Source organism: Scophthalmus maximus, chromosome 21 (genome assembly GCF_022379125.1).
Source record: "Scophthalmus maximus strain ysfricsl-2021 chromosome 21, ASM2237912v1, whole genome shotgun sequence".
In the NCBI taxonomy this organism is placed as follows: domain Eukaryota; kingdom Metazoa; phylum Chordata; class Actinopteri; order Pleuronectiformes; family Scophthalmidae; genus Scophthalmus; species Scophthalmus maximus.
This window is the reverse complement of record NC_061535.1, coordinates 10,770,016-10,782,375: the sequence shown is the minus strand read 5'-3', so window position 1 is coordinate 10,782,375 and position 12,360 is coordinate 10,770,016. Positions and strand designations below refer to the sequence as shown.

The 12,360-nt window shown below is 48.0% G+C and overlaps 1 protein-coding gene across 1 annotated transcript in view; it reads right to left on the bottom strand.

The window, feature by feature from the left end:
- vstm2a (V-set and transmembrane domain containing 2A) overlaps positions 1–11,438 on the bottom strand; it is a 58,500-nt gene extending 47,062 nt beyond the window's left edge. The window contains exons 1-2 of the mRNA XM_035619778.2: positions 10,945–11,438; positions 9,394–9,560 (exon numbers count right to left, since the gene is read on the bottom strand). Of these exons, the coding sequence (XP_035475671.2) occupies positions 9,394–9,560; positions 10,945–11,020 (243 nt within the window). The 5' untranslated portion in view covers positions 11,021–11,438. The remainder of the gene's footprint in view (positions 1–9,393; positions 9,561–10,944) is intronic.
- Positions 11,439–12,360: the final 922 nt, after the last annotated feature.

The following is a 12,360-nucleotide window of genomic DNA, read 5'->3' as shown; positions in this document are numbered from 1 at the left end:
GACTTGTTGGGATTATAGGCCCTGATGACCAGTCAACAAGCAATTCAGCTCCTCTGTTCTTTTATAATCACACTTAGAGCTGATCTGATCTTTGCAATGACCTCGTGAATTTACAACGCAGAGCATTTTTTATGTGTTCCTGGATGAGCTGGCGTCGCTTCTATGCAACAACGAAGTTAAAAGGGCCATCGCCTTGAGTGATGATCTGCAGGGGGGGGGGCTTATCTCCTGACTGCCTTCCTGTCTGTGTGTGTGTGTGTGTGTGTGTGTGTGCGCGCGCACTGCGTCTGCTCATCTCTCTCTGCTCAGACAGTCAGACGTATTTACTTATTAATTGAAGTTGCCAGATCCCCGCTCCAGATTGCTCCGGCTCAGTTTAACCCCTTGTTGCAATCCGCACACAGAAGGGAAACAAAGGTGGATGTGAACAAGGACTGTACAAAAAAATTGGACACAGTAATCGGGTCCGAGCAGAGGGGCCCAAAGCCTGCATTCTCTGGAATGACCAGCAGAGGGCGACTCCACTGGTTGCAAAAGAGAAGTCCGTTATTGGAGAAAATGACTACTTGTGGCCAAAATGAATACTATTTTTTATAAAAGAGAGAAAAGCCTGACCCCCAAATATAAAATAAAAATTTAAAATTCCATCCAGGTAATTTTTTCAAGTTCAGTCTGGTCGTGCTGTATAAATTAATTAGAATCCACATGAATCCATCTCTAGAGTAATACATGTACTCTCTCATATGCATATATATATATATATATATATTTATATATCTTCCCGTAACTAGCCGCTAATGGGAAAGAAACATGAACAGCTTGCATCAGTTAAACATCAAGTCCCTGCTTTGTGAGTCAGTGCTCAGGTGATTCGGCCTGGCCGACACACAGAGCTGTGTGCAGACACACACGGGACATTAAATGAGGATTTGCTTCGCATCCACGTACGAATCTCCTCCGGATATTTCCCCGGAGGTGCGCTGTGTCCTTATTGCATCACGCCTCCCATATGTTTTTTCCATCTGCCCGTCCCTTCATCCCTCCTCGCCGCCATCTCGTTCTTTTCGCGGCACATGAATGGGCTGACGCTGCCCCCGGATGCAAACAACAGAGCGGGTTTAAAGTTCCACATCATCGTGTTGCCGGCACTTCAGGAATGAGAACGCAGAGGTGGAAAAAAACAATAATAAAGCAGCATTATTTATCACCAGCTGCGGCTGCACAATCGGTATTGTTTTCACCGTGTGTGTGTGTGTGTGTGTGTGGCTCCGAGTGCTTTGGCAGGAGTTTATGTGTCTCTCTGTCTGTCGGTGTATATTTCGTCAGCACCCAAGGTGCGCGTGGTCCAAATCCAATGAGTACCGAGCACTCGCGTAATAACGTCGCAATCCCTGCTGACTACGCGCGGGGCAGAGCATCGGCCTGGGGACTATAGTGTGGAGGCAGGTGCGGCCCCATCACACGCTGGTCCCTAGTTAACCCCTTAATTATCGATTTGAATGTGTGCACATGCTTTTATATGTCAAACACAGCCCGCGTTCAAGTGAGAGCAGGCGAATGCATGAAAACGCAGTCATGACACCACGATAGAGGCAGACCAAGCCCGGTAACGATCTCCCTGTTTGACATTCAGAGTTTCAGAATGCCTTCTGTTTGTACTGCATGAGCGATTTTAAGAGAAAAGCAGACGGGCATCTGAATCCGATTCATCAATGTGGAGAGAGCTACAGCGGCGGATTCTTTGTTTTCTCGTAGAATCGGCCGACGGAGCTCCGTCTGACGCTTTCGCCGACACCAGAGCAGTCAATCATCGTCCACAACGCTCTGCTGCCGTTATGAGCGAGCAAATGCCCTCTAACTGCAAACGGGGGGGGGGGGGGGGGGGGGGGGGGGAGTATAACTGTGGTTCAGTGTTGGCTTTGCCCATTAAGTCACCATTCACCAAAAAAACCCTGACTGGGATTGCACTTTTACTTTCTCATCTCGACACACTTCCGCCAAGTTTGATGTCGACTGGATCAGAGGTGGCCAAGGAAAGCGAACGACAGAGAGACAGAAAGATTTGGATGAGTATGATTTTAGCAAAATTAGCCAGTAAGAAAACATGTACACCAGCTCGGCGGCTGAAGGACGGGTATTTAGCTACTGGGCTTCTATTTTCTCAGACTTATGTAACTTACAAACACGGAGAACAATTACTGTTGACATTAGTTTGCAGCTACTCCGTTGGCAACACGGAAAAATGCTTAAAACTCTATAAAACCTTAATAATCATCGAGTTTTTTGCAAAAATGCTGTGACCCCTTATTCCTTAGTACGCACCGACGGTGAAAAGAATGATGGAAAAGCTGTTTGTCCTTGGCTTGTTTACATTTCGTTGGCATGCCCTTGTCGGCTGTCAATCAAACATGCACGCCAGCACTGCCTACTCAGATGCTCGGAGGCGAAAGAGACATTTTCCGATTCTTTCTTTTTGTCTCGTCCATTCAGACACAGAAAAAAAAAAAGGTGATCAGCATGGGAAGAGCGAGAAACAGTGAATCATTTGAAAAAAAGAGGACTATGATTAATTTACATTAATTTTGAGTGCAAGCAAGAGGGGGGGGGGAGAATCGTCCGTTTCAGTCGGTTGTATTTCCTCAGCGTGAACCCGTGGGTGTGATGCTGTGCAGCATTTTTGATCATCAAACTGTACACATGGCAAATCACTTTGCAAATATCGTACTGAGATAATGCCCTATAGGATGATTGGTTGGTCAGGAGGTCTAACTTCTGCATGGAGCCATCACAAAGGCGCCCGCGTTGATCTATGAAACGACTACGACGCAGGGAGACGCAGGGCCGGAGCACCGGGCAGCGCGTCGCGGTAATGCAGCAGCTTTCATTGATTTGAAAAGAGGCCGTCCTCCCGCGCGGCTGGCGTCCGGCGTCCGGCGGAGCCCGACTGGGCGGGCCACAGTCCCGCTAGTTGAAAAAGGGCAAATCAGCATGCGCACGCGCGTGTCGGCGCGTGCTCGCACACAAACAGAGAAGCCTCCCGTGGAGAACCCGCGTTCACATGCCCCCCCCCCCCCCCCCGGAACCATTTTGGAAGCCATTACCATCATCCGCGGCCGGGGCGACGGAGGGCGATGAGCGCATCGACTCCTGGTGCATTCGCGAGAGCGAGAGTGTTTTGGCGGAGGCTGCCCGAGCTGCAGTCGAGCAGTGATGGAGGGGCGGGGAGGCCGACAGTAAGGTCACTCGGGGAGCGCGGCGGCCAATGGATGTAACGCTTCCATGCTGTTACACCCACTGGATTTATAAACTCACTACTTAAGAGAGGTGACGCTCGCCGTGGCTTGAGTGCGCTCTGGTCAAAGTGCAGCGGCGGATGTTTTATGTCATGCTCGTCTGTATTCGGACCACAGGCCTCAGCGGATCCCTGCGTTTGCTTCACATCGTGTCTGCGTGGTATTTTATTTTCTTTTTTAAAAAGAAAAAATTGTCTCACTTTTGCAGACACATCACGCCAGCTTTTAACATATCCCAGGTCAGGTGAGTCCACGGGCTTCGAGTCCCGCAGCGACCCAGCCACTCATACACTCCAGGCGGTATTTGAGGAATGAAATGCAGTATGAATTTTTAAACAGCACACACCTGCGTCGAGTCCCCAGCACCATCTCTGATTCTTTGTGCCTCTGCGTGATCCAGCTTCAGGGTTTATACTGGTACAGCCTCTCTGATATTCCAGATATGCACAGCCCCCCCCCCCCCCCCCCCCATCACATAAAGCATTACATTAATTGTGAACTGTTTTTTTTCTCCACGTATTTATTGTGTGCCTAAGCACGAATATGAATAAAGGAAATATCGCTGATCGAAACAGTTACATTCACACATCAGCTTTCCCCCCCTTTATATCCAGACATAATCCCACACCAAATATAATTACCACTGGACAGGGATGTAAAGATTTACTCAATAAATTGATCTCATGGCAAACAACAGTGGCAGGATTAGCGAGATCCATCCCAGGGACGGATCGAATCCACCTCTTCAGAATGAGAGGGATTAGAGCTTAGAACCAAAATAAAGGGGCGGGGGGGGGGGGGATTCGCTAATTTGTTTTTAAATTGAAATTCATGGAAATGAGGCCCGTTGTCCACCGAGTGTGACATGCACCTCCTGGCAATCGGCATCACCCAGCGGGTACGTGTTCCACTTCGTCTGGGCTCTCTCGATCTGTGATGGAGGTGTGCTTGTTCGCGTTACCGTTAACCGCGGCGGAAATTCCAAGATCGGCACAGTAGCCTCATAATAGCAATGTTATTAAGAAGACAAAAATAACAACAACAAGAAGATAAATGACCCGTTCGTACTCCGTTGTACAAGTGTACTTTGATTCTGCATCTCAGAAACAGACCCTTTCCCCATCACAGCGAATGAAATGCATATATGAAACTAAGCTTTTAATCTACTCCAGTGTGCCGCCACGCTCACATGGCTTCTACTGTTCTCACTACAATGAGCCGTTCTCACAGCGGTCGGGTGTACTCAACTCCTGTTGTTTCGGGTCCAACATTTCTTTTCTCCTCTTGAGGTTTTTTTTCGAAAACCGAAAAAAAAAAGGAATGGCGGAAACCCCCCCCCCCCCCCAAGACGCACGTTTGGTTAACAAAAATATGGAAATTGGCGCGAAAGCATTACCGCGCCCACCAGGGGGACTTCTCACGTTTCAGTACGAGCACGTCTACGCGGCCACCTGTAGTTCAGCTTCCCGGGGGGGGGAGGGGGTTGGGGGGGGGGGGGGACTCTGCTGCGCTGAACTTGGCGTTTCCTTGGGTCATCGCGGGGAGTAATGAGATCGGATAGTTGGGGGGGAAGAAAATGGAGATTCCACCTTTTTAATCCCTTGATGGAATTCAACTATTATGTCTTTTAAAAAGGTCGCTTGTTATATTTGTCTGTTTAGTCATTTATCTTTTTTTAATGTGTTTTCTTTTTCTTGTTTTCACAGCCTGCATTTTGTTTTGGTCCTTGCATCTCCCCAGGATGAGCAGAAATGATTGAAATGATTAATTTGTTGTGACTGTGACTAGACGTCTGCCTCTTGAGGTTAGTAACGTTAATATGTTTAAGGCAAACAATCTGAGCAGCGTTAGAGGTGAGGAAGAAACCGCCTTTTAACAGTCCGCCCCACTAAAATAGACACAGTTCGGTCCCGGAGATTTGAAACAGGTGGACTGCATCGAAGTTCGGCTCAGGATGACGCGCTACACCTCCTACTCTGGTCCTCCCCCGGCTCATTGCTGTCATCTCGGGCAGTTGATTTCAAAGAGTGTACACCCTGCTTTTAAAAAAAAAAAGAAGAAGTGGTACGAATTTGCCTTTGCAAATGGAGAAGTGCTACGGAAGCTTCAACAAACCGCCTCCTCTGCTTGTAACTCAAAGAATTCAAGCTCAAATCCATTGGCCTGTTTTAAAACAGGCTCGGGACATGCAAGAACCATCAGACGACAAAACTCATTTGCAGTCATGTCCCCACTCTGCCTCGGTTAGCATCCAAATATACAGTATGTGTCTGTGCGTAACTATGCACCGGCAGCGTGTCATTCCGCAATCTGAGAGGAGAATCGCTTAGCACTTGTTGGGAAAAGCGGAAGACAAACAGCAGCAGTTCTCCGGTGACACGTTTGGTTACTTTTCCCTCTCTCTCTCTCTCTGATCCGCGTCCAGTGCAGCTCATGAAACGAGCACACACGTCGCTGCATGAACCTTATGGACACTGTTTTCCCAAAATACACAAAATACAAATCTGACCCCCCCCCTTTACATGGAAACTGTTTGCTACAGTCTGCTGAATTTTGTTGAAGGACCACGCCGGTGTTTTTGCAGGTTCCATCTCTAAATCACATTGTCCCGCAGAGAGACGGAGACTAACGCTGATATTATTGTCAACAAAAAACCCACGTGCACAATTATTAACAAGAGTTTAGTTGTGCGTCGGAGCTCCGTTGTTAAACACATCAGCGAGCCACGCTGTTGCATCGGGGGCCATGTTCCTTCATCATCACCATGATCACGCACGCACACGCACGCACGCACGCACGCACGCACGCACGCACGCACGCACACACACACACACACACACACACACACACACACACACACACACACACACACACACACACACACACACACACACACACACACACACACACACACACACACACACGCACACGCACACGCACACGCACACGCACACGCTGTGATTCACATTTTCATTCGGAACCAATGGGCTCGCAGCTGAGAGCCGCAGGTGGGATAGTGAGTCAGGAAGTATTAGGAGACAAAATGTGTTTGTTTTTGGTCTCTTTATTGGATATGTTAAGAAATAAGAAGCATATATATATATATATATATATATATGATACTTATTTCTTAACATAGCCAATGAGATATATATAGATATAGATATATCTATATATAGATATCTTTTATAAAATAGCACCATCCTAATCCTCTAAAATGAAGCAATATCTGGCAAACATGTCTAGGGGTTAAGATCTGGTCAAAGAAAAAGTGATATTTTTCCCCCTGTTTTATTAGAATTATTTTCACTGACTTGCTTGGGGGAAGTGGCAGAGATAAGAAAGGCAGACGGGGACAGTATTTATTTTTAATTTCGCTGTCTTATTCTGGTCTAGCCTTCTTGCTGTCATTTTTTTCACTATTTATCCTGATTCCACCTGAACATCTTTATCTCACACACACACACACACACGCACGCACGCACGGACGCACGCACGCACGGTGGGAACCCAAGATTAGAGTCAGCGTTTCAGTATCAGTGAAATATGGCCGCACTCTCGCCTTCTGCTCCTGAGTTATGGTGAATAATGAATAATTGAAAAATAAAGGCCCGTGGGTTTCTTTTTTTTTTTTTGCAGAACATTAGGATGTTGCAGTGAATATGATCTTTGACCTCTCGAATATGAAATGTAATCACTTCCCTTTAAAAAAAAAAAAAAACCCATTGTAGATTGGTGTGAAACTTTTGAGGCCTTATTTTGGACTTTTGACCCGGTTGACCACCAAATCCGGTGCATAACTAATCATGCAAATCCCGCGACTGCACTTGAGATATTGCGTGCACGAGAGTGGGGGGGGGGGGGGGGGCGAACATACGGACATGACGGACACACGGGTGGACAGACGGACAGGTGGATTGATGGACTGATGGAGGGAGGGACGAGCCAAAGACATAAAGCCTCTGGCCAAGAATGTCGCCGCTGCAGAGGCATAAATCTGATATTGAGGAATTGGAAAATGTTGTTGTGTAGATACATGGACACCATGTCTCTCCTGTGTTTCTTTATCAAAACAAAATTGAATGTATCTCACTAATGTATAGCGTAGGTTCATATTAGCAATGTGCTATGTCGAGACATGAAAGAATTGAACAATGAGATATTTCTATTTTGATAACTTGCAGTACCAGAACAGTTATTGTCTTTGTCTGAGTTATTTTTCTTTTCTGTGCGTGGGTATGGCTCTGTGTGGCTGGTACATGTGAGGGTGTTGTTACCTCTTGACATTTTTCTGCGCAAACATTCAAAAAATTACATTTGAATGAGAAAGATTCCGGCTAAAAATACACTACAGACTCACTGTAGAATACTGTGTACAGTTGAGAACTGTGTCCGGGTCGTAGAGAGTTTAAGATTGACGTAACCACCCACCCATCCGTCCACCCACCGACTCTTACTCTCTTGTCCTCTGCACTGTTTCAATGTGAAAACTGCGGTCTTCCCTCAACATTCCTCTCCTCGTGTCATCCTTTCAAAAGACCCCCCGCAACTCTCACTTCTTCATGCGTGCGGCTCATATTTGCATACACCTTCTGCTCTCCAAGACATCACCATCATTTTGCTCCGAGTCCCGAGCAGCATCTCTCACACAGTCTTTACTCGGTTCGCGTTCAAACTGCAGCACTGCAGGAAAACCGCACGCACACGTGCACACACACACACACACACACACACACACACACACACAGAGCAGCTTTCATTTCAAACAGCCTTCTGCGATAAGACATGTGGGCAACAATGTGATGTGTGCATCAATGGGCCACTTCAGCCCAACATCCAAAAGTCACGTGGGATCAAACCAACATCAAAGCCTGTCCGATGCCACTGTGAGAGCTGAGCAACAATGGCACAATAATTGAAGCCACATGGAAATCCATCCGACCCCTTCCATCTCCCGCACACACACACACACACACACACACACACACACACACACACACACACACACACACACACACACACACACACACACACACACACACACACACACACACACACACACACACACACACACACACACACACACACACACACACACACACACACACACGCACACACACACACACACGCACACACACGCGCGCACACACACGCGCGCACACACACGCGCGCACACACACACACACACACACACACCTCTTTGTCGCAGAAATAGAGGGGGCACCATTTGATGCCTGTCACGACAATACACCAGCCCTCTTTCAAACCTTGACACGCAGCTACCTGCCACACAAAGTGTAAGCAAGTCATTTCCATCAATTTGAATGCAGCAAACACCTTCATCCGCTAAGCAGCCGATCGTTATTTGGGAGCGAGAGTGAGGGAGTGTGTCATAACCAGCAGTAATGCAACAGAGGAATAACAGAATGCCACAGCATTTCCAATGCACCACATACAAGAAAAAATGCTTTGGCTGAATTGATTCAGCCATGTTTTTATCCATTCTTCACTAATCAGGTTCATTTGCTTCATTTATAGTGTAATTAATATCCAGAACAAGCGTCTTCTTTGCTCTCTCCCCATAATAGTCCTTGATTAATGTGCTTTAAATGTGCTTTTTCCCCCTGTTATTCCCAACTCCCTGTTCAGTGTGTGGCGGGGGATTATTTTAACGTTTGAGAGAAACACAGACCAACACCAAGTAGTCATGTCTGATTAAGAAAACAATCATTCTGAGGGCGTTTTAACGGCGAGATCAGTTTAAGAAAGTTACGCTTAAACGAAATAACTGTACATGAAGCGGTGTGATAACTCCGAGGCAGCAGCTGAAGATACGTGAAGGTTAAAGAGTGTGTGTTTTTTTGTTTTGTTTCCTTACAAGAAAGTCAGTGAGCAAAAAAGTTCTGGTATGAGTGTCTGACATTGTCTTCGGGGCCTTTTACGCAGGCAACTCGCTGATGACATGAGGTGCTCGTGCGTAATAGCGCGCATGTTGGATGCCCTTGTTTTTTCCAAACCCTCCGTGAGTCGATTGGTGCTTAAAACACAACTGGCACTGCTCTTGATGGGGGGAGGGGGGAAAAAAAGATTCCCCTGTTACCTCCTCAGCGTCGACCTCCTCCTCGCTGTCGGTGGGTTCCGGCGTTTTCACGAACCACCACTGGATCTCCAAATACACGGACGCGGTTCCGCTCTGGAACGCGCACGCCATTTCTATGTTCTGTCCCTCCTTTACCGTCATGTTGGAGGGCATATCCGTGAAGCGACCTGCAGATGAGAGGGGAGAGAGGAGGAGAAGGAGGAGGAAGAGGAGGAAGAGGAGGAGGAGGGGGGGTTGAGGGGCTGGATTATCGCTTTAATGATCGGCTTGTGGCCGCAGTCAGTCATGACCGTAGCGGGCGACGCCGTCACACGCAGCCGTGTTACTGGAACCAGGCGCTTTGATTGAGGTGCATTCACTGTTTTAGTTGGAGTTGATGACCCCCCCGCACCCCCCCACACACACACACACACCAACCCCCGATGCCATAGATACCGACTGACGCGTCTTCATTTGGGAAATTTGCATAACGCACAGTCGCACCGTGCATGGCCACATTAAATATATATATATATATTCTTCGCTTTACATCATCATGTGGCCGTTCTCCAGCTCGATCAAAGACCAGACAAACTTTGCAATGAAGCCCGAAGTGGGGGGGGAAAACCCCACAAGAAATAGCAAATAATGCGTTTGGTTTGGAGGGAGAATAACGGGAGACTATAGGCGACGGTAGAGGGGCTGCACGTAAACTTTCATACCAGCCATCATTCACACGTTATGCCAGAAGCAAGACTCGTTCTGCTCACAGGTTTATGGTGGATTTGTGGATTAATGAGGAGGCCAGAGGCAGTTCGAAAGTAACCTGGATGTGGACTGTGCCGTTCAGGACCACGGAGAGCCGCAGTCAGCAGCAGCAGCAGCAGCCTCTGTCCGTGGTGCTGAAACCATCGGTCACTTCATTCCAAACGCCACTGTTCCTATAACTTATTTATTTCATGGCCACCACCTCTTTTCATAGCATCAGGGGGGAAATAATGCCCGACAATAAACCGCACGCACACACACACACACACAGACACAGACACACACACTAATGCACACAGACACACACACTAATGCACACAGACACACACACACATGCACACATGCACACACGCACACACACACACACACACACACACACACACACACACACACACACACACACACACACACACACACACACACACACACACACACACACACACACACACACACACACACACACACAACCCTGTGCTCTCGTCCACACGGTGACAGACGAGTCGATTTTCCAACAATCACCAGTTGCATTTTTTTTCACCGTGAGCCAGATTTTCTTCTTCTTCTTCTTCTTCTTCTCGTACACTGCTCTTATCACGATCGTTCACAATAACACGTCCCCTCTCCGAAACACCCTGCTTTGATTCTCCAGAAGAAGGAAGAAGAAAAAAACAAAAAACTGCGCACTTTTAACACTTTGTCCGACCGAGCATCTTCCCAGGGCGCAGGGCGGCGCGAGCCCCCGACGCGGTGGCACCGGGGGGAGGAGAAGGCAGAACTATGTGGGCTCGGGTATGCGAGTCTTACCTTCAAAGGAGAATCCCAATTGCACACAAAATCCGGCGAAGAAAACAAATCCAACAGTATCGTGAGAGGTCCACATCGTTCCTGTTATAGAGGGCTGGGTTTTTTTTCTTTTTTGCCCCCCCCTCCTTTTCACATCAGCCGCAGGAAGAAAAAAAGACGAGTCTTTCCCCCCTCCAGGGAAAAAAAAAGAATCAAAAAAATAGTAACAATAGCCAACACAAGCAGCAAAGTCAGACAGTTGCCGAACGAGCGTGTTTGAACGGAGATTGCCGAGGGTGGAACATGCTGCAAAAAAACCCCCCACAACTTATCGTCGCTCAAGTTTCTTTTTCGTATTTGATTTCATCCAGCCCTCCCTTTCCGTCTCCGTCTCCGCAGGAGAGAGTGTCGACTGCTCGGCTGCGCGCTGAGGTCTGTGGAGTGGAGTCGGGGCTGCTGCGGTCTTCGTCTGCACGACCGGAGACACGTCAGTCTAGTGGATCAGTGTGTGGCATCCGCGCGCGCGCGCGCGCGCACTCTCTCTCTTTCTCTCTCTCTTTCTCTCTCTCCCTCTCTCTCTCTCTCTCTCTCTCTCTCTCTCTCTCTCTCTCTCTCTCTTTCTCTCTCTCTTTCTCTCTCTCTTTCTCTCTCTCCCTCTCTCTCCCTCTCTCTCTCTCTCTCTCTCTCTCTCTCTCTCTCTCTCTCTCTCTCTCTCTCTCTCTCTCTCTCTCTCTCTCTCTCTCTCTCTCTCTCTCTCTCTCACACCTCTGCAAATCCAGTCCTCACCCAGGCCCCTCGCTGTCACCTTGACCGCTCGATTTCAGAAATTGCGCCGCGCATCTTCTGCGCCACAAGGAGAGAAAAAAATGGGCTCGACGAGGGAGTTTTATTTCCGGCAGAGTTGGCTGACTGTGTTGTCTTGCTTATTGGAATATTTGGTGCTGCACATTTTGACAAAAAGGTTTCCAATGGCCACTTAACAGAGCATAAACAAGCACAATAGAAATGCCCCCCCCCCCCCTGTCCAAAGCCATAAAAAGTCCATAACATAAAGAAGTGTGGCACATTTAGTGCGTGGAGTGGTTACGCAGTCAGTCTAAGGGGCTATAAAACTATATTTTAGCACGTAGGATGGGAGCAAACAGGGAGGGAGGGAGGGAGGTGTGGGTTGGTGGGGGAGGGGGTGTGTGTGTGTCGGGAGGGGGGTGGACCAGCGACCCAGCAACTGCAGGGCAAGCACAGCACGTCGAGCGTCATTAAGATAGAAGAGGATCCTGCAGGAGTATTATTAGTCCCCTGCTGCAGACACGGGAACAATCTGCCCTTTGTTGCAATGGGCAGAAGAAAAAAAATCGTGCCACTACACTGTTTTTTGTTGTTGTTGTTGTTGCTCTTAATTGATTCACAGACCAATCAGGGATCATCCTTGTGGGACCA